The sequence below is a fragment of the Rana temporaria genome, chromosome 2 (genome assembly GCF_905171775.1).
Source record: "Rana temporaria chromosome 2, aRanTem1.1, whole genome shotgun sequence".
In the NCBI taxonomy this organism is placed as follows: domain Eukaryota; kingdom Metazoa; phylum Chordata; class Amphibia; order Anura; family Ranidae; genus Rana; species Rana temporaria.
In genome coordinates, this window is record NC_053490.1 from 273730475 (window position 1) to 273752111 (window position 21637).

Below are 21637 nucleotides of genomic sequence, written 5' to 3' on the forward strand. Positions count from 1 at the left end.
AATCTAGACAAAAAGTTTAAAGCGGAGGTTCAGCTGCCATTCCTTTTTTTTTCTTCACCACCATGCACACAATAAAATAATCGCAATGTTACACTCAGGCCCCGTACAAACGGCCGAGGAACTCGACGTGCCAAACACATCGAGTTCCTCGGCCAGTTCAGCCCTGAAGCCGCCGAGGAGCTCGGCGGGCCGAGAGCTCCCATAGAACAACGAGGAAATAGAGAACATGTTCTCTATTTCCTCGTCGAGTTCCTCGTCGGCTTCCTCGGCCGAAAGTGTACACACGGCCGGGTTTCTCGGCAGAATTCAGCCAGAAACTCGGTCGGAAGCTGAATTCTGCCGAGGAAACTGGTCGTGTGTACGAGGCCTCACTGTTCTGGTGATTTATCTCCCCCGATGTCAGGTTTCCATAAAAAAACAAAGCTATAAAAAAATGCATATTTATAGCACTGATCGCTGTATAAATGTAAATGGTCCCAAAAATGTGTCATGTGTCAAAAGTGTCCGATAAGTCCGCCATAATGTCGCAGTCACAATAAAAATCGCAGATCGCCGCCATTACTAGTAAAAAAAAAAAATGTCATAATTCTGTCCCCTATTTTGTAGGCGCTATAACTTTTGCCCAAACCAATCACTATACGCTTATTGCGATTTTTTTAACCAAAAATATGTAGAAGAATACGTATCGGCCTAAACTGAGAAAAAAATGTGGGATATTTATTATAGCAAAAAATATTGTGTTTTTTTTTTAAATGTCGCTCTTTTTTTGTTTATAGCGCAAAAAATAAAAACCGCAGAGGTGATCAAATACCACCAACAGAAAGCTCTATTTGTGGGAAAAGGACTTAAATTTTGTTTGGGAGCCACGTCGGACGTGCAATTGTCAGTTAAAGCGACGCAGTGCCGAAAGCTGAAATTTCGCCTGGGCAGGAAGGGGGTATATGTGCCCAGTAAGCAAGTGGTTAATGTATATGCTCCTACTTAAGCTTTTCTATAAACTGGAAAAATTTAGTTGGCTTTACTTAAAGCGGGAGTTCACCCATTTATAAAAATTTTTTTTTCTCCCCTTAGATTCCTGCTCGTTCGGTCTAGGGGAATCGTCTATTTGTATTAAAATATGAGCAGTACTTACCCGTTTTCGAGATGCATCCTCTTCCGTCGCTTCCGCGTATGGGTCTTCGGGAGCGGGCGTTCCTTCTTGATTGACAGGCTTCCGACGGTCGCATCCATCGCGTCACTCGTAGCCGAAAGAAGCCGAACGTCGGTGCGGCTCTATACTGCGCCTGCGCACCGACGTTCGGCTTCTTTCGGAAAATCGTGACGCGATGGATGCGACCGTCGGAAGCCTCTCGGAAGACTGTCAATCAAGAAGGAACGCCCATTCCCGCAGCCCATACCCGGAAGCGACGGAGAGGATGCATCTCGTAAACGGGTAAGTACTGCACATATTTTAAAACAAATAGCCGATTCCCCTAAAGAAAACGAGCAGGAATCTAAGGGGGAAAAGTGCCCTCTAAGGGTGAACCCCCGCTTTAAAAATATAGTTCCAGACAAGTTAAGGTATGTATTAATAATGCCCCGTACACACAATATAAAATTCCGACAGCAAAAGTCCGATGTGAGCTTTTGAACGGAAATTCTGACTGTGTGTATGCTCCATCGGACTTTTGCTGTTGGAATTTCCGCCAACAAAAGATTGAGAGCTGGTTCTCAAATTTTCAGCCGAAAAAAAATTCTATTGGAAAATCTGATCGTCTGTAGCAATTCCGACACGCAAAATTTCGACGCATGCTTGGAAACAATTCGACGCATGCTCAGAAGCATTGAACTTCATTTAATCAGCTCGTCGTAGTGTTGTACATCACCGCGTCTTGACGGATGAAAGTTCAGAGAACCTTTGTGTGTATGCAAGCCAAGCTTGAGCGGAATTCCATTGGAAAAAACGTACAAGTTTTTTCCGACGGAAAATCCGATCGTGTGTACGCGGCATAACTTAAAACACTATGGTCTATAAATTGAAAGAAAAATCGTTGGCTTTACTTAAAACAACAAAGTTGAAAACATGAAAAGTCTAATGAGTCAGACAAAAATAAGTTTAGTTGAGAGTACTTAAAAAGCTGATGCAAATAGTTGCCCCAATTTTTTTGAGTAGACCTAGCACAATATTTTTTACAGTGTACCCATATGACATTTGTGTCCCTTTTCCCCACACAAATAGAGCTTTCTTTTAGTGGTATTTAAAGCAGAACTTCAGTCATTTTTTCATCTTTCCATCTATTAACTCCTGTCCCCTTGTTGTTTAAACGATGGATAGTAAAACTTTTTTTTTTCTGCCAGCAAATACCTTTTACAGCCCCCTTCCTGTTTCTTGCCTGATAAAAGCCTAGGCTCACTCTCTCTCACTCTCCTGAGAGTTTGCCTGGAAGGGAGGGGGGATGAGTCATAAGTGGGCCAATGATAGCTGCAGAGCTGGAGGTGTGTGTCTGTGTAAATCCAGGAAGTGAACAGGCAGCAGCTTCAGCTTCCCACAGTTAAAATGGATGCAGCCAGACTCAGTGGAGAGAGATTTCTGCAGCGTATTTGGCAAGTAAAGAATCACAGTATATATAAAATAATATGCAAGGAGGGAGGGATGCTTCAGAATGGCAAAAATGTTTTTATTACAAATTATGTGAGCAGACAGCAGTTTCTCTTTAACATTGCCTTGACACTTTAGGGTAGGTGGAGAAAAGAGGTCAGACATGACAAAAGCAATCTGGACATCCACAGTTCTGGAACAGTGGAGCACCCGCGAAAATGTTCCACCGTTCTCTGAGTTTACTCAAAAGGGAAATAAATACAAACCTTTTGCCCTAATATAGTTTGTTTATTGTATTCTTTTTATTTATGTATTGTCTCTTTCATCCTTACACCCTTATGTGTTTCTCTCTTTCTCGCTGCTACCTAACTTCCTGGCTATGTGGAGCTCTTCACACTTTACGGTGCAACCACAAACACAAGCTTATGCTTTTGTATGTGAAGTCATATCCGTAGTACAAAGAGTTTAAAAGCCAAACTCCAGGTAAACCAATGAATACCAAGTTGAAATACTGTACATAGGGGCAGATCCACAGAGCGAGTACGCCGGCGTATCTACTGATACGCCGGCGTACTTTCAAATTTCCTGCGACGTATCTTTAGTTTGAATCCTCAAACCAAGATACGACGGCATCTGGGTTATATCCGGCAGGCGTATGGCTTCGTACGCCTTCGGATCTTAGATGCAATACTTCGGCATCCGCTGGGTGGAGTTCTCGTCGTTTTCCGCGTCGAGTATGCAAATTAGCTATTTCCGACGATCCACGAACGAAACACGCCCCCTAATCGCCGATTTGAATTCCGCGCCGTTACGCCGCTTGAGATACACTATGCCGCCGTAACTTACGGCGCAAATTCTTTATGGATTCGATTTAAAGCCAGGTAAGGTACGGCGGCGTAGCGTATCTCGGATACGATGCCACGGGGCAGATCTTTGTGGATCTGCCCCATATTGTTCAGTCAGTTGGCAGAAAGCACAGCTAGGACATGGAGTGCAGGAGAGCAAGGTGGACTGGTCCAGAACACACTGCAGACCTTATGGATGAAAATCTGATCTAATTCGAAGGCAGTGCGGACACCCTGGTTTGGGAGAAGAGCAAAACCTTAAGCACTTTTTAATCTTTTAAGGCAGTGAGGTCAATGGGGCTGGTGAATTGCTGCAAATTTTGAGGTGGTGGTCACTTATACAAATTGTACCAAGGTATAGATGTTTTCAACAGCCTATAAAGTTTCTTCTTTTATTTTTAGGACGTATAAGACACAGTTCTGATTGGCCCTTACGGGTAAATACTCAGTTTTTTCGGCAAATTTTCTTTGCTACAGTTTTAATGAATCAGCCCCAATATGTATCTTGTTGTAAGGAAGATTTAGGCTAACACATTCAAAGCCTGAGTAGCTAATATAAAACTATATAAAAAAGTAACTCACACTTCAAATCATCTATGAATCTCCTGTTTGAGGCCCTTTGCCGCAGTGAGGAAAAGAGGTATGTGGATGACATACAAGTCTATTGGGATAGTTTTCCCACAGTAAAAAGATATCCTAGCTACTGGATGCTCCTTTCTAGGATTTTACTATATAGTCAGGGGACAGAAGTTGCCTGTTCTTATGGTCAAATATTGTGGTACTTTCTATGTCATTTGCCTTGTGATTATACATTTATGTTGTTTCTTTTGTTCATTTGTTGTGACTTGTGACTATATGAATGTCAATGCATTCTCATTAGCTAAATAAAAATATGAAAAAATATTTATGCTGACTAGGACGTTCTATTAAAAAACAATGGCCCAGATCCACGTAGCGCGGCGCATTTGTAAGTCCGGCGTAGTGTATCTCAGATACACTACGCCGCCGTAACTTACATCATATTTTCCGTATCCACAAAGAATTTGCGCCGTAAGTTACGGCGGCGTAGTGTAAACGTGTCGGCGTAAGGGCGCGCAATTCAAATCACTAAGTTGTGGGCGTGTTTTATGTTAATACGTCTTGACTCCACGGAAATGAAGTTTTTTTTAACGGCGCATGCGCCGTCCGTGGGGGTATCCCAGTGCGCATGCTCTAAATTAACCCGCAACAAGCCAGTGCTTTCGACGTGAACGTAATTCTACGCAAAGCCCTATTCGCGAACGTTTTACGTAAACAACGAAAAATTCTACGCTGGCCCAACGTCCATACTTAACATTGGCTACGCCTAATATAGCAGGGGTAACTTTACGCCGGAAAAAGCCTTTACGGAAACGACGTAAAAAAATGCGCCGGCCGGACGTACGTTTGTGGATTGGCGTATCTAGCTAATTTGCATACTCGACACGGAAATCGACGGAAGCGCCACCTAGTGGCCAGCGTAAATATGCACCTTAGATCCGACGGCGTACTAAGACGTACGCCAGTCAGATCTAGCCCAGCTTCAGGCGTATCTTGTTTTGTGGATACAACCTAGAGCAACCTAGAAGTTACGCGGCGTATCAATAGATACGCCAGCGTAACTGCTTCGTGGATCTGGCCCAATGTGTTAAAACATTTTCTGTTATAAACATTGGGCTAGATTCAGGTACAATTGCGCTTTTTTTACGGAGGCGCAGGGCAACGTTTTTGCCCTGCGCCCCCGCAAATTTACTGCGCTGCCCTTGATTCACGGAGCAGTAGCTCCGTAAATTGCGTGGGCGTGCCGGCAAAATGCCCGGCGTAAGCGCGCGCAATTTAAATGATCCCGTAGGGGGCAGGAAACATTTAAATTAGGCGCGTTCCCGCGCCGATCGTAGAGCGCATGCTCCATCGGGAAACTTTCCCGACGTGCATTGCGGCAAATGACGTCGCAAGGACGTCATTTGCGTCAAAGTGAACGTGAATGGCGCCATTCACGAATCACTTACGCAAACTACGTAAATTTGAAATTTTGCGACGCGGGAACGACGGGTATACGTAACATTGGCTGCCCCTGCTAATAGCAGGGGCAGCCTTACGCGAAAAACGCTGTACGGAAACAACGTAAACTGCGTACGCAGGGCTCGCGTAACGTTGTGAATCGGCGTTAGTATGCAATTTGCATACTATACGCTGAGCACAACGGGAACGCCACCTAGCGGCCATCGCAAGAATGCAGCCTAAGATATGCGGGCATAAGAGCCTTATGCCGCACATATCTTAGGCTGCAGTCGGCGTAACGAGGTTCCTGAATCAGGAGCATTCGTTCCACCGGGGCAAGTAAGCAATTGTGCTGTGTAACTATGGTTACACAGGCGCAATTGCTTCTTGAATCCAGGCCATTATTTAATAAATATTGCAGTTGTACATAATGCCACTGTAAAAATTATTTCTATTTTACCGATGCCGAGTATAATATATGGCTTTATTATTGTTGAGCTTGCTTTTATCAGCGTGATAACTGAGTACAGTTTGCTTAGTTCAGTCATTTAATTTTAAGTTTGATTTGTCCTGTGACTGCTCCATTTATTACACCTAATGCCGCGTACACACCATCACTTTATGTGATGAAAAAAAATGACGTTTTTAAAAACGTCACTTTAATTGACTGTGTGTGGGGGAAAACGTCGTTTTATGTCTTGTAAAAAACGACCAAAAAGAATTGAAGCATGCTTCAATTTTATGTGTCGTTTTTCAAAAGTGCACTTTTTACTTCACAGAAATTGACCGTGTGTAGCAAAAAACTTTGTTTTCTAAGACGTTTTTTCATCCACGCATGCCCAGAAGCTACTTATGAAGCAAGCTTCAATGGAAAAACGTGGTGAACGTAACCTCACTTTGCAAGAACATTGTGAGAAAAACGATGGTGTGTAGGCAACTTCGTCTTTGAAAATTGAACTTTCAAAAACGTAATTTTTTACTTCACAGAAAGTGTCGTTTTTTTTCATCACATAAAGTGATGGTGTGTACGCGGCATTAGACCTTGACCCACTATTTAATGTGGCTCCAACAAATCATACCTTCCCGTGTCCATATGTAGTATTTGTTCAAAAGGTGGTGATCTGCACACCATGAATAAATAAAATCAAAATGTTTATTCCATCTTTTAAAAGCAACAAAAGCATACTGGTGTCAGAAGACTGCATTCCTATTAACAGTCTTCTTACACCAGTATGCTTTATTTTGAAAAAATAGAATAAACACTTAGGCTGGGATTCAGAGAGATCGGCGCATCTTTAGATAGGCGTATCGCATCTCATATGCGCTACACCGACGTAACATTGAGAGGCAAGCTGAGTATTCACAAAGCACTTGCTCTCATATTTACGCCGGCGTAACGTAAATGGGCTGGCGTAAGCCCGCGTAATTCAAAGTAGCAAGGCAGTGGGCGTGTTGTATTATAATGAAGCGTGACCCCATGTAAATGCATGGCCGAACGAACGGCGCATGCGCGCGCATGCTTAGAATCACATCGAATTTACTCCCTAAGATACGCCGGGTCCATTCATGCGACGTGAATGTAACCTACGCCCAGCCCCATTCACGTACGACTTACGTAAACGACATAAAATACGACGGCTGTTCCGACGTTTCCGACGTCCATACCTTAACATGACTTACCCCTGCTTTATGAGGGGTAAACTTACGCCGGACGTAAGCCTTACGTAAACGGCGTAGCTTACTGCGACGGGCGCAAGTACGTTCGTGAATCGGCGTATCTAGCTCATTTACATATTTGACGCCTAAATCAACGGAAGCGCCCCTAGCGGTCAGCGTAAATATGCACCCAAGATACGACGGCGTAGGAGACTTACGTCGGATGTATCTTGCCAAAATTCAGGCGTATCTGCTTTCCTGAATAAGCGTATAGATACGACGGCGCACATTTGGACTTACGACGGCGTATCTGGAGATACGTCGTCATAAGTCCTTTCTGAATCCGGGCCTTAAACTTTATATATTCATGGTGTGGTGATCATTCCTTTTTAAATCCCCTTTGTACATGTGAAAGAGGATACTAATCTTGCATTTAGCTTGGATTTCTGAAGGGAGTATATGGAAGGTGATCTGGCTATGCCAGTGGTCTCCAAACTGCGGCCCGAGGGCCGGATGCGGCCCTTTGCTTGCCTTTATCTGGCCCTTGGGGCACTATCCCTCCCACTGATACGAGACACTATTCTGCCATCTGACACCAACAATGGAGCACCATTTCTCCCACTGACACAACTAATAGAGCACTATTCCCCCCTATGATACCAGCAATGGGGCACTATTTCTCCCCCTAATACCAGCTGTTTACTAACAATGATGCCAGGTAAATTTCCACTCCCGCTGGCCAAAGTCCGGCCCTCCAAGAGTCTGAAGGACAATAAACCGGCCCTTTGTTTAGAATGTTTGGAGACCCCTGGGCTATGCTATGATGTAGATTATTTTCTATCATTCATTGAGGGACACAGCCATTAACTGAAGAACAATTTGGAGCCAGTGGGTATAGTGCAATCCAGGGCTGCTGTTAGAAATCATGGGGTCCCATACACAGCGGCGGCTGGTGCTAAAAAAATTGGGGAGGGGGGGGGGTTGCAAACAAACTAAAAAAAAATGAAAATAAAACATCAATTGCAGCCACTGTGCCATCAAATGCTGCCACTGTGCCATCAATTGCAGCCACTGTGCCATCAATTGCAGCGACTGTGCCATCAATTGCAGCGACTGTGCCATCAAATGCTGCCACTGTGCCATCAAATGCTGCCACTGTGCCATCAATTGCAGCCACTGTGCCATCAATTGCAGCCACTGTGCCCATAAAATGCTGCCACTGTGCCTTCAAATGTTGCCACTGTGCCATCAAATGTTGCCACTGTGCCATCAAACGCTGCCACTGTGCCATCAATTGCAGCCACTGTGCCATCAAACACTGCCACTGTGCCATCAAATGCTGCAACTGTGCCCATCAAATGCTGCCACTGTGCCTTCAAATGCTGCAACTGTGCCATCAAATGCTGCCACTGCGCCATCAAATGCTGCGACTGTGCCCATCAAACGCTGCCAGTGTGCCCATCAAATGCTGCCACTGTGTCAAATGCTGCCAGTGTGCCAAATTCTGCCAGTGTGCCAGTGTGAGTGTGCCCCCTGCCTGTTCGCCGTCTGCCTGGCACTTACCCTGTCTTGTGGGGCAGCGGGTGACGACGACGAGCGGGGTCCTTCATGTCTCCTGCACTTCTTCTCCCGTCCTCTCCTCCAGTCAGGCGTCCAATAGCGACTCCTGTTGTTTCAGCCAATCTGGTCACAGGTAACCAGAGCAACCTTTTTGGCTGAGAGGCGGGTCAGTGTTAGGGAAGCAATATATTCGGTTCCCAAACATACCACTGAGTAATCAGCGAACCGACAGCAGTGTGCCCGCTGTTTACCCTTTTGGAAGCCTATTAGAGCTCATGGCTCTAATCAGGCGCTTCCAAAACACACCCGTCACTGTAATTCATATGCCCGGTGCTCCGACAAGGGGCCGGGCACATGAATAGAGAGTAGCAGCGGTGAAAAGACACATATGAGAGAGATGTTAAAGCTGCACACCCCAGAAAAAATAATATGGTAAAGTTCACCCAAGGTTTTTTTTTTAGCAGCAATGTAACAAAGTGAGAGAAGGGGATGAATATAGATATACATTTCTTTATTTTGAGAAATATCCAATGTCATGTGCAATTAAAATATGAGCTCTGGTTAAACAGTACATATTCCATAGTGGACAATGCAAACACCCGTATATACAGCATTACATTACATAATGTTAGCTGTGTGGATGCCCCGACGCCTTTCGACCTTTGCATCATGCACCAAATTACATATACATAGTAGTGTTATATTTACCGCTGAAGAATGGAACTAAATGATCTTATAACCAGAGATTTAAAAGCAGTTGGATGATCCAAAGGGCTCCATGATTGTCCCCACCTCCCCCAGGGATGGAACTCAGCTCAAAAGCATGTGTTTTGCAGGCTAATTCCTACTGGCATTCATTTGGTGAGGATGCTGCTATATTGCTGGTTGCCAAAGATATAACTTCTACAGTCTTAGCACAGGGAGAATCTTCGAGAGTTAATGTTCATCTTAGTGACTCCAATGTGCTTGAGGGGAGTAGAAAGGGAAAAAGCAGCCCGTGGAGGGATGTCGCTGAGCAAGTCAGAGTCCTCATCACAACCCTCTAGGTCAAATGTGGCATCATCCAACATCTCCTTATGTCTCTCACAGGTTTGCTCTATTTTCAGTTGTGACATTCGAGACCTGAGCAGCATCAGTTGGCGAGCTAATTGGTGGTCCACTGCCTGCATTTCGTGCTGTTGAAACAAACAAAACACAGTAAGTGCATGATATCAAATGTCTTTACTATAACATTGTGTAGGGCACCCACTAAGGAGCCGCAAGTAAACTGGGATTTCCCCACCCTGCACAGCCAGGCACATCAAATTTTCACAGTCACTCAAGAGTCAGATAACAGCCTGATTTTTATATTTGTTTTTAATTGAGGGATAATAACTTGAATAGGCATGGGAGATTATGGGATCTACTTCAACAACAACTTAAGGGACAACCCTCCTTACTCCCATCCTCTAGTTTTGAAAGTGTCTTCCAACTTCCAAACCAGGGAGAAGTGCCAGAGAGCTGCCTGATGAACAGGGCTGATGTAAAGATTATTGACACCCTAGGCGAAACCTCATTTTGCCCCCGGCTCCACCCCTGACTCCCCTTTGCCCTGCCCATGTATACCCCACCTTTTTAATGAAGCACCCATCAATGCAGCCTCACCATCACCCATCAAATGCAGCCTACCAGCGCCCATCAATGCAGCCTACCAGGGCCCATCAATGCAGCCTACCAGTGCCCATCAATGCAGCCTCACCATCACCCATCAAATGCAGCCTACCAGCGCCCATCAATGCAGCCTACCAGGGCCCATCAATGCAGCCTACCAGTGCCCATCAATGCAGCCTACCAGTGCCCATCAATGCAGCCTCACCAGTGCCCATCAAATGCAGCCTCACCAGCGCCCATCAATGCAGCCTACCAGCGCCCATCAATGCAGCCTACCAGCGCCCATAAATGAATGATTGCTTGTTTCAATTAATTCAGGAGTTGGGACACAGACACAGTGCTGCACCTCTGACACTATGTGTGAACAGAGCGGCGGCTGCCTGCTGATGTTGAGACATAGTTGCTTGCTGCAGAGAGAAGAGAGTAGAAACACCAGTGGCCTGGCATCTTAGGTAGCAGTGTGCCCTAGGTGGCTGCTTAGTTTGCTTAGTGGTATCTTCGGCCCTGCTGATGAGTCATCCAGCCCCTGAGTCACTGAACCTTGACTCACATCCCAAGCCCAGCACTCAGCCAAGCTAAATTTAGCTAAAGCTAAACAACTACTTCTAGCACATACTAGAGCAGGGGTAGGCAATCTTAAAGAGGTGAAGGTCTACCTGAACAACACGGGAGAAGTCACAGATCACCGGGCACAGTGTCGCCTCCTCACACCTGATTTAAGGCCTCTAATATTTTATGAGTGTTCGTACATGCAACATGTACTACTGCGCTGACTTAATGTTGCATGTACGAACACTCATAAAATTTCACATAACTGCACCACCTGGTGGGGTAAAACCATAACTGCAGCAGACTTAGCACTATTATTTTTTCACTTTATATATATAATTTTCACTTTGCATTTTGCGCCGGTGTTACAACTCATACCATAAGGCCTCTAATTGAGGCATGGCAATCATGGGTTTAAATCTGGGGGCTCTTGCCTTCTCACCACCTATCAACACCCACTCAAATTGCTTTTTAGAGGAGCAGCACTTGTGCTGCACTTGTGAATGAGCCCTTAGTTGCATTCAGCAGCAGCACCCTTAGGGCTCATTCACACGTAAAGTTGGAGGTGGTAAAACAGGGGGATAGAATGGAAGTCCATGGCTAAGGAAAGTTGCAGATGCACTGCGCTGCACCCAGGCCCATCGCTACAGGACAGGCAAAACAAACAATTGCTTGGGGCGCCGAGCTGGCCTGGGGCCCCCAACTTCCCCTTCCCAGGATGTAGCCAAGCTCCTCTTCCTTCCACCTGGAGTCCAGTCAGTCCGGCCGGGTACCGCGCGTGGTACAGGAGATTCAGTTTCCTGTTCCCGGCCGGACTGACAGGAAGTGCACTATCTGATAGGGGACTGGGGAAGAGGCAGGGGGAAGAGGAGCTTGGCCACGCTACAGCGGCAGCCTACAGGGAAGAAGGGGAGGTAAGAATAGAAGAAAAAATAGTGTAGCGCTAACATGCAGGGGGGGGGGGTTGGGGGCCCCCATTTTGCTTGGGGCCCCCAAATTCCTTCAAACAGCCCTGGCTGCACCCCTGGTGTGGGTAAACCGCAGCACATCAGTGTGAAAGCAGCCCTATACTATTATGCCCAGCGTATTGCTTCACACTGACCTGAAGATCTCTTATTTCCTGCTGCTGGCACCACTCTGGAGACTGCTAGCCAGGATAAGAGGTGGAGTGCAGTTGGTATCACTCTGCATGGGACAGGAGCCAGCACTACAGAGGAGGCATCGGCTTATGCAGCTCTTGCTCTCTTCTACAACTCCATCTTTATAAGTAGTCTCTCTGCATTGCACTCTGTTTGATGCTCTGGAATGGCAGGTCAGCAAGTCCAGACCGAATTCTACCAGTCATCTGTCAACGATCTACTGGTAGATTGCGATCTACAGGTTGCTGACCCCTACAGTAGAGGATGCTACAATTGCTTGTAACACTGCTGGTAAAAAACGGATGGTAGCAGAATTATACTGACCATACACAGCTCATATTCTCTTGTTCGGCCCCATGGACTGAATAAAAGATAAACAGTCAATTCTCCCATCCAAACTAAGACAGCTTGGATGGAGGAATCTCCACTGCTGACTAATTGTGGTCAGGCAGTTGTGGCACTTTCAGTTGTATGAATCCCTGCATCTGATAGAATTCTGTATCTGTTTGGATAATAATTTTCCATACCACTAAGTCGATTTTTACAGGTAAATCCACTTTTGTAGAGCCAGGTGGTGCTTGCAGCACCACCCATGACTGGAATTTTGACCAATTCAGCAGGAAGGGGTCTTAAACTAGTTGCAAAGCCAGAAACTGGACGTTTCTGAATTTTACTCAATATATTGAAGCTTGTAGGTTGTGTTAGTGTTTGTCAAACTGTGAGCTCCAAAAGTATAAAACTAAAAGTACTTGCTATTTAAGGCAGAACTTCACTCACTCTGGTGAGTCTATCTCCCTGGCTCCCTCTCCCCAATTATTTTGTCACATTTCATAAAAGACTGCAGTAGTAGGACAAACAGCAACCCATGTGCAGAATTGGCATGCAACATCATGGGCTGGCTGTCTAAACCCAGAAGAGCTAACCGGCTCATGATGATGGAGATGGACCAAGATGGTGTGGCATGAGACCTAGCTTGTCACACCTGAGTGGCGGATTTCATCAGGAAAATGCTGGATCCACTGGGCGGGTGAGTATGTAATTCAACAGCAAGGAAGGAGTAAAAAAATAAGGCAGAAGAGAGTGAAGTTACTCTTTAGTGACTACTTACTTGTACATCTGCCTGATACATAAAGTACTAGATTCATAGGCATGCACACAGGGTGTGCCGAGTGTGCCCAGGCACACCCTAATCACACCATGCGCATTAGTGTAATCACTCTGTGTAGCAGCAGGAACATGAGAAAGATCTCCCTCTTACCCGCTCTGCCATAAGAGAAGTGCTAATGCTCTCCTCTTTCACTGTGCTGGCAGGGAGATCAATGTGCCAAGGCCATATATATGTAGACACATACACATGCATGTGTTTTTGAGCTTAAGGGTGCACACCCTAATGCAATATGCTCCGCACACCTATAACTAGATACTTCCACTTTTTTTCATAAATTGATATCTATTCTTAATTGAAGAATAGGTTGGCACACATATTAAATGCCTAGCCATTGCTAGGGTCCTTTAAGATTTGAGGCACCCCAGGACACCTGGATTGAAATGTTGCAGGGTTGTAGCATAGCATTAAAAATCAGGTGAAGCCCACAATACAGGATTCCTAAGCCCTTCCTACTACATCGTTTTTGGCAATGCGCTCCAATCTCAGCTCCCTGGGGCGGAGTTGTAACTTTCGTTTTTAGTATTACTGGATGCCTCATCGCTAAGTCGCCTATTCTACCTTTTCAGTCACAATAAATCTGCTAAACTTCAACCAGGCGAACACAAACTTCATATCTTCCAATGGACTCAATTATGTCTTCTGGTTGCCCATAAAAATATAAAAGTGTACACATCCTCTTCCCCACCAACTATTACTGCTGTGAAAAAAGATTAAAAAAACGTCTTTATCGAGAAAAACTAGATACAGAGCTATAGAACTATGCCCCTACTAATAGATTTTTTTCAAGATGGTGCTCCGACCGAAGCAGAATCATCAATTCAAATATACCGAATGGTATCTCAAAGCCAGACTGTCAAACACCCTAAGGAAACCCATAGCTCAACTCATCAGTACTACAGCCCAGCTATCCCGCCTCTCTCTAGACAAGACCTGTGATCCTATGGAGGACAAATCACTCCTTATTCAATATACCCCCGCCCCAGCCTCCATCTCTTGACCCCCCGCCCCCCACCTCCATGTTTATTGTATTTAAGTTATTCTACTTTATTTTGTTTAATTTTCCTAGTTTAGGAAAAGGTTCATAATCTTAGTATATTGTGCTCATATCATCACATATCATCTCATATCATCTTATCTCATGTTTATGATTACGGGTATCCAATATAACTCCGTTCACTGAGACTCATCCACCCCTTGCATCACTTTCTCTTCATATACCATGTGAGAAAGCTTATTAGGATGTTTTGAAAAGCATTGATTTTTATTAAAATTCTTCAATTGGTTTACTATATGTACAGTATCTCACAAAAGTGAGTACACCCCTCACATAAGTACAGTGGGGATCAAAGGTTTGGGCACCCCAGGTAAAAATTTGTATTAATGTGCATAACAAAGCCACTTTTGCAGACGCCATTTTTTTGTTTTCTGTAATTTTGAAAGTGTAAATGAGGGAAATAAAATCTAACTTTTTTTGACATATTATAAGAATGTCTAATCTGTAATTTGATTCCTTTTGGAGAATTTTCCATCTTTCCTTGGCTTCGTTATTCACATTAATACAAATTTTTACCTGGGGTGCCCAAACTTTCGATCCCCACTGTATATGTAAAAAAAACAGGTGAAGTTGTTACTTGTCTCCTCGATCTTCCCTTTTTTCCTTCTCCTTCCCTTTCCTGTTGCACTTTTTCAAGGGCCGGTTCACTATTGTTTGGTGTATTTTTGGTGTGTTGTGTTTTAGGAGCACTACCATTGAACTCTGTAAAACTTTTTGATGATCTTTTGAGCAAAGATGCAACATACAGGACTTTTTTAATGGACAGCCCCTAAAATGTGCTGGAATGAACAGGGACTAAAACTGAACTATAAGTGCTGACTCTTTGGCCTCGTCCACACAGGGCATACAATACCATACTCCCATGCATCTCCATGCAGGTAGTCCGATTGATGTCTATTGGGACACAGATAAAGACACACCTGTCCCAATATGACATCTGTGTGGGTGCAAGTGTATGCGGGTGCACACACCAACCACTGATCAACAAAAGTTTTCCAGTGTGCCCATTCTACAGAAGTCGATTCAAAGGAATTTTGGCCTGTCCCTGCTAAACCAGGCTGAATTTCAATCCCTCTTTACCCAACCATAGCTAATCAGGGTTTGTTAGGTCCTAGAGTTTAGCTTTAAAGTTAACTTGATTTTGTTTCATTGTCAGAATTGGCATGCAACATCATGGGCTGGCTGCCTAATCCAAGAAGAGCTAACCGGCTCATGATGACCTACAAGTGAATAGGTCTAGGAATCAATGGGCTCTACAGAGATTTACCTAAAGACTAACATAAGTACTTGCAGGTAACAACACAGTTAGCAGTTTACATGTTTTTTGTATGCTAAATTACTTTTAAATAGAATAAACAATATAAAACGGATACATTACACTAATACAGGAGTCTCCAAACTGCATCCCGCAGACCACATTCAGCCCACGACAAGGTTTTATTCAGCCCACGGCTAGGATCAGAGGCATATCCTTAAAGGATAAGTTCACGTTTAAAAAATAAATATATAAATGCACTTTTTGTGCATTTATTCTTTTTTTTCTAAGGAGCCTGCAGAGCATTGCATCTGTGATCAACAGATCACAGGTGCCATGTCCAGCTCCTGCAGACTTTTAGGATAGCAGTCTGCTTATACCATGTACGAGCAGGACATAACCTGGGAGTAGGAAGATCATGGAATTCTCACCAGCACCCTCACAGCTCATTGAAAAATATAAGCCGCCAGCCGCAACGGCACAGGAAACTGAATGAATGATGTGGCTGTGTAAGTGGAGCCCCGCACGGCTGGGTTTCTTTTAAATAGTGATAGCGGGTGCAGGGAGAAGATCCCTGGCACACTGGAGTGGGGAGAGAGGCTGCATATTTTGGAACATGTTCCACCCTAAAAATGGGTGGAACATGTAACATGTTCCAAAAGTGAAATTATCCTTTAATGTGCACAGATTGAGGATTAAGGTCAACAGATGCTGCCTATGGTCTCCACTTCAAACCACTTCCATGTAACGGGGGACTTTAATGGGAACCTTGATGTAAGGAGGAGTCTGGGGACTCTAATGTAATGGGGGGGGGGGGGCACTGATATTTTTTGGTTCATGAATATTTATAAAATATACAATGTGGCCCTCAAAGTGAAAAGTTTGGAGACCTTGTGCTCTAATAAATAAATAAGTATGTAAAGTTCTTCTCATATGAACAGTACATTTTTTTTAGAGTTGTCTTCTACAATGAGGGAAAAAGGTATTTGATCCTCTGCTGATTTTGTACATTTGCCCACTGACAATGAAATGATCAGTCTAAAATTTTAATGGTAGGTTTATTTTACCAGTAAGGGACAGAGTAACAACAAAAATATCCATAAAAAAAATGTTTGTTTTTCTTTCAAAAACGTTATGAATTGATTTGCATTTTAATAAGTGAAATAAGTATTTGATCCCCTATCACTCAGCAAGTAAATAAGGTGTCTTCTATACAGGTAACAAGCTGAGATTAGGAGCACTTTTTTTTAAAAGGGAGTGTCCTAATCTCAGCTTGTTCCCTGTATAAAAGACACCTGTCCACAGAAGCAATCAGATTCCAATCTCTCCATCATGGCCAAGACCAAAGAGCTGTCCAAGGATATCAGGGGTTAGGGACAAGATTGTAGACCCACACAAGGCTGGAATGGGCTACAAGACCATCGCCAAGCAGCTTGGTGAGAGGGTGACAACAGTTGGTGCGATTATGCGCAAACGGAAGAAACACAAAACAACTGTCATTCTCCCTCGGTCTGGGGCCCCATGCAAGATCTCACCTCGTGGAGTTTCAATGATCATGAGAATGGTGAGGAATCAGCCCAGAACTACACAGGAGAATCTTGCTAATAATTATCATAGTCACCAAGAACACAATTAATATCACACAACGCTGTGAAGGAATGAAATCCTGCAGCGCTTCCAAGGTCCCCCTGCTTAATAAAGCACATGTACAGGCCGGCCGAAGTTTGCTAATGAACATCTGAATGATTCACAGGAGAACTGGGTGAAAGTGTAGTGGTCAGATGAGACCAAAATCAAGCTCTTTTGGCAGCAACTCAACTCGCCGTGTTTGGAGGACGAGGAATACTGCCTATGAATCTAAGAACACCATCCCCACCTCAAACATGGAGCGGGAAACATTATGCTTTGGGGGTGCTTTTCTGCTAAGGGAACAGGACAACTTCACTGCATCAAAGGGACGATGGCGGGGCCATATACTGTCAAAGGTTGGGTGATAACCTCTCTCTCTCAGCCATGCATTAGAAGTGGGTCGTGGATGGGTCTTCCAGCATGACAATGACCCAAAACACATTACCAAGGCAACCAAGGAGTGACTCAAGAAGAAGCACATTAAGGTCCTGGAGTGGCCTAGCCAGTCTCCAGACCTTAATCACATAGAAAAAATGTAAAGTGAACTGAAGGTTTGAGTTACCAAACATCAGCCTCGAGACCTTAATGACTTGGAGATGATCTGAAAAGAGGAATGGGACAAAATCCCTCCTGAGATGTGTGCAAACTTGGTGGCCAATTACAAGAAACGTCTGACCTCTGTGATTGCCAACAAGGGTTTTGCCACAAAATACTAAGTCATGTTTTGCGAAAGGGTCAAAAACGTATTTCACTCATTAAAATGCAAATCAATTTATAACTTTTTTGAAATGCGTTTTTCTGGATATTTTTGTGTTATTTGCTCTATCACTGTTAAAATAAACCTACCATTAAATTATAGACTGATCATTTCTTTGTCAGTGGGAAAAAGTGCAAAATCGGCAGGGGATCAAATACCTTTTTCCCTCACTGTATATATTCCTCCACATTCTGCCATTTCAGACAGGAAAGACACTGATTCAAGGTCCTCCAACTTTGTGTAGAAAATCAACAACATCAAGTTCTGTTTAGCATCTGGAATTTTCACTCACATATTTTTAAAGTTTAGGTTTCCTTTCTGCTGCTGCCTTGCATTCCTACTTGTAAGGATCTTGAACCATCATCATGCAATCACTGCATTACCACCAAACCTGAATTATCATTTCAAGTAAAAAATATGTGTAACAACTGCACACAACCTGGGCTTACAGCAATGTGTAAACAGCAACACTGTGCAATAACCAAGCTGTTCGGCTGGCTTCTGTTGAAGGGGCATGAGTAAAAAAGGTCTGCTGATTGTCCCCTGATCAGCTCTGACTGGAATGTTCTGGCGTAGGGGGAGGGGGGTCTGTCCCACTGTCAGAAAACAATAGAGCAGCAGAGGATTTCACTGTACTAATAGGATAGTTAGTACAGCGGCTGCTCTTGGCTGCTCTTGAGCAGGAAAGAATATCACACAATTCCCCCATCAACACAGACAGTGCTGGCAGGGGAGTCCCTCCTGGCGAGCAATTGACTACTCCCAGAGGGGGCAGGTGGGGGAAGCCTTCCCTGCCAGGAGAACACAGTGATTATCGCTAGCGGCTATAGCAGCCACTAGCGATATATAGAAAGTGAATGCAGTGTTAAAATTATTATTGATTTAAATGAAAATATCAAAGTGAAAAAGAAAAGTGAAAGAATAAAAAAATAAAACAGAGTCCCATTACATAAAAAATAACATAGGTGTCTGTTTAAAGTCCATCCATAGAAATAGGGGATGAAACAATAATAAAGTCTTCATTCACAGTATATATGGTGCATCCGGCTCCACACACCCAAGGTGATATAATAATCTGCTTACCAGATGGCAATAACTGGCACAGCAGTCTCGTCCAGCACAGGGATTTAGCCCCCTTTCACACTTGTACGACTTCAAAGTTGCGCGATTTTACCGCGATTTTGCGGCCGCGATTTTACCGCGATTCGCGGCCGCGATTTCAATGAATGCCTGTGTAAGTAGCATCAAAATCGGACCAAAGTAGTGCAAGGACTACTCTGAAGTAGGCACAACTTAAAGTCGTGCCAGTATGAATGGTAGTCATTGAAAATCATAGAGAATGACTTGTCATACGATTTTGCAGTCCAAAATCGTGAGACAAGTCGTATAAGTGTGAAAGGGGACTTAACGGTTTCCCCAAAACCTAGGTAATGCCCGGAGCTTCCAAATGGTGATTCCTAGTGTTTCCAGTTAGTAGATCATAGTGTGGGAGCTATTTTTGCCACAATGTTCTATCCTGCTGTTGTCCAATATGTTGTTCATAATCGCAAGTGAATCCGGCAGGCTGGTTGTACCCAAGTTGATTGATTAATTAATCAACTTGGTACATTCAGCCTGCCCACACATGGTTCAAATCTCGGCCAGTTCCTGTTGAACCAACCGAGATTTGAACAGTGTATGGCCGGCCTTTGCTCTTAGTGGGGCTGAAGGAAATAAAATAAAAAATTCCTCCATCCACACAAGCGAGCTGGATGAAGGAATCGCCCCAATGGGACTTTCTTAATCTGCTGTCGTGCACTGTTGACAAATGTTTTCCAGCGTTGTTTTTTGACAGAAGCCGATCATCAGATCGATTTCTGTTCAACAGGGAGGGCCACACAGAAATTTTAATTCAGCCAGTCCGTGGGGAAACCAGACACATTTTCAAACCTTTTATGCCCAGCTTCAGACGGGAAGTGAGTTACTGGCCAAATTTCTAGGTAATATTAATGAGTTAATAAAAAAAAAAACGCTTAAAAAGGAGAAGTAATGCAGCCATCACATTTATGGCTTAATAAATTGCAATATATAAAAAAGATTTGGGGGGGGGGGGGCGGGCCTAATACTGCTTTGCGATAAAAATATAGATTTTGCTAGATGACTGCAGAAGGAAGGAACACATGTAAAGGGTCTGTAAGGGCTCTTTCACACGGGCCGGATCCGTGATGATCCGCCCCGTGAACCTCCGCTTGCTCAGAGGGGATCGTTCCGCTGATCCCCACTGAGCCGGCAGATGACAGGGCAGTCCCCGCACACTGTGCAGGCACCGCCCTGTCAGATCTCCGCTCTCCCCTATGGGGGAATCGGATGAACACGAACCATCTGTCTGTGTTCACCCGATCTGATTGGCAGACGGATGGAAAAATAGGGTTTTCCGTCTGCAGAATCGGAGGAATGCGGACCTGGATGAGATCGGGTGTCAGCGGATATTCATCCGCTGACACCCGCAATCTCATAGGGATCAATGTATGTCTCTTTTTTATCCGTAAACGGATGGATGAAAAAGCAGACATACGGTCCGCTGGTGTGAAAGAGCCCTAAGGCAAATTGAGTACAACCATTTGGCAAATTATTCCATGTGAAAAATCAAATAAAACAGAATTATCTTTTAACATCCATTAAGAGATAATGCTGAGACACCAACAGTAAAATCCAGCACATAATAGCTAAAATTCTATTAGAGAGACATCAGAAAAATCATCAGTAAAAAAGGACTGCTTGTTACAGCTCCACTGCACTTTTCGCATTGTTTTCCTTGTATAATTAAAATAATATTATATAATAATAAAATTATAATGAGCCATTTCACAGAAAAATGAACAGCAATGTTATACTGTGTACTAAATATATTCAAACATAACCTAAAAGAAAAGGATTGCGGTATAACTCAACAGCAATATTTCAGCTTTAAAAAACAACCTGCTCTGAGAAAATATGTAGACTACTGACCTGGAAATGCTAGTTACCTGGCTACTATGCTGCCCGACTTTAGCACTTTCTTTGGCACATACCTGGATCAGTGACTTTTGAAGCCAGAGACAGCTAAGCATCTATTATTTTTAGAAGGTGGTCAATAAAAATAATGTGTTTGGTTCAGTACAGATGTTCTTTAGGTTAGTTTTTCCTTGGGATAATGCTGTTTAGAGTTCTCCCAGCCTTCACTCACCAATTCTTTCCTAAGCCATTCCAAGGCTTCTTCCACAGAGCTGAATCCACACACGCTGTTCTTAGGGGTGTCCCTCATTTTTTTGGAAGGGGGGCTTTCCTTGGTTTTAGCCCATGGCCGTGCTTGTACTCTTTGCGCCCATTCATGGTAGGATGGTCGACGGGTCTGCAGCTTTAGTCGGGCTGCCAAAGCCTTTACAGACTCCAGATCAGGAGCAACATCATCTTCCCCGTCTTCACAAAGCTCATTGAATCTTACTGGGGTGAAAGACATAGCTGAAGAAAATGAGAAGCTAGAATGGTAATAAAAGGTGGTGTTAGTTGTAAGAATGGGAAGAAGTGCTTTGTTCCAAAATGAGCGTCAATGCCAAGTCATGTGAAGAATTAAGCATGAGAACAGCTAAAGAACTTAAAGACTTTTGGTGAGCGCACAGACTGGCTCCAGTTTCCTAAAGCCACTTTGCTCTACGAGTACGGCCTTTTATTTTTTATAAGTCGCACTGTTTTATTATTATAACTTCACGAACCTCCCACATTTGCAGGAAACTGCACCCTGTAGATAAGTTTATCCAAG

The 21637-nt window shown here is 44.0% G+C and overlaps 1 protein-coding gene across 1 annotated transcript; it reads right to left on the reverse strand.

Moving 5' to 3' along the window:
* Positions 1 to 9148: 9148 nt before the first annotated feature.
* On the reverse strand, positions 9149 to 21546 carry FAM167B (family with sequence similarity 167 member B). The gene is made up of 2 exons (XM_040337043.1): positions 21065 to 21546; positions 9149 to 9833 (listed from the first exon to the last, which is right to left on the reverse strand). Exons 1-2 carry the CDS (start codon positions 21335 to 21337, stop codon positions 9570 to 9572), a joined length of 537 nt encoding a protein of 178 aa, XP_040192977.1. The 5' UTR covers positions 21338 to 21546; the 3' UTR covers positions 9149 to 9569.
* Between the last annotated feature and the right edge of the window lie 91 nt (positions 21547 to 21637).

Bases quoted from the DNA above. Each gene is read 5' to 3' on its own strand.
- FAM167B (XM_040337043.1), bottom strand. From the start codon at position 21,337: ATGTCTTTCACCCCAGTAAGATTCAATGAGCTTTGTGAAGACGGGGAA. The intron at 9,834-21,064 runs GTGAGTGAAGGC...TTGTTTCAACAG, and splicing joins AATGGCTTAGGAAAGAATTG to CACGAAATGCAGGCAGTGGA.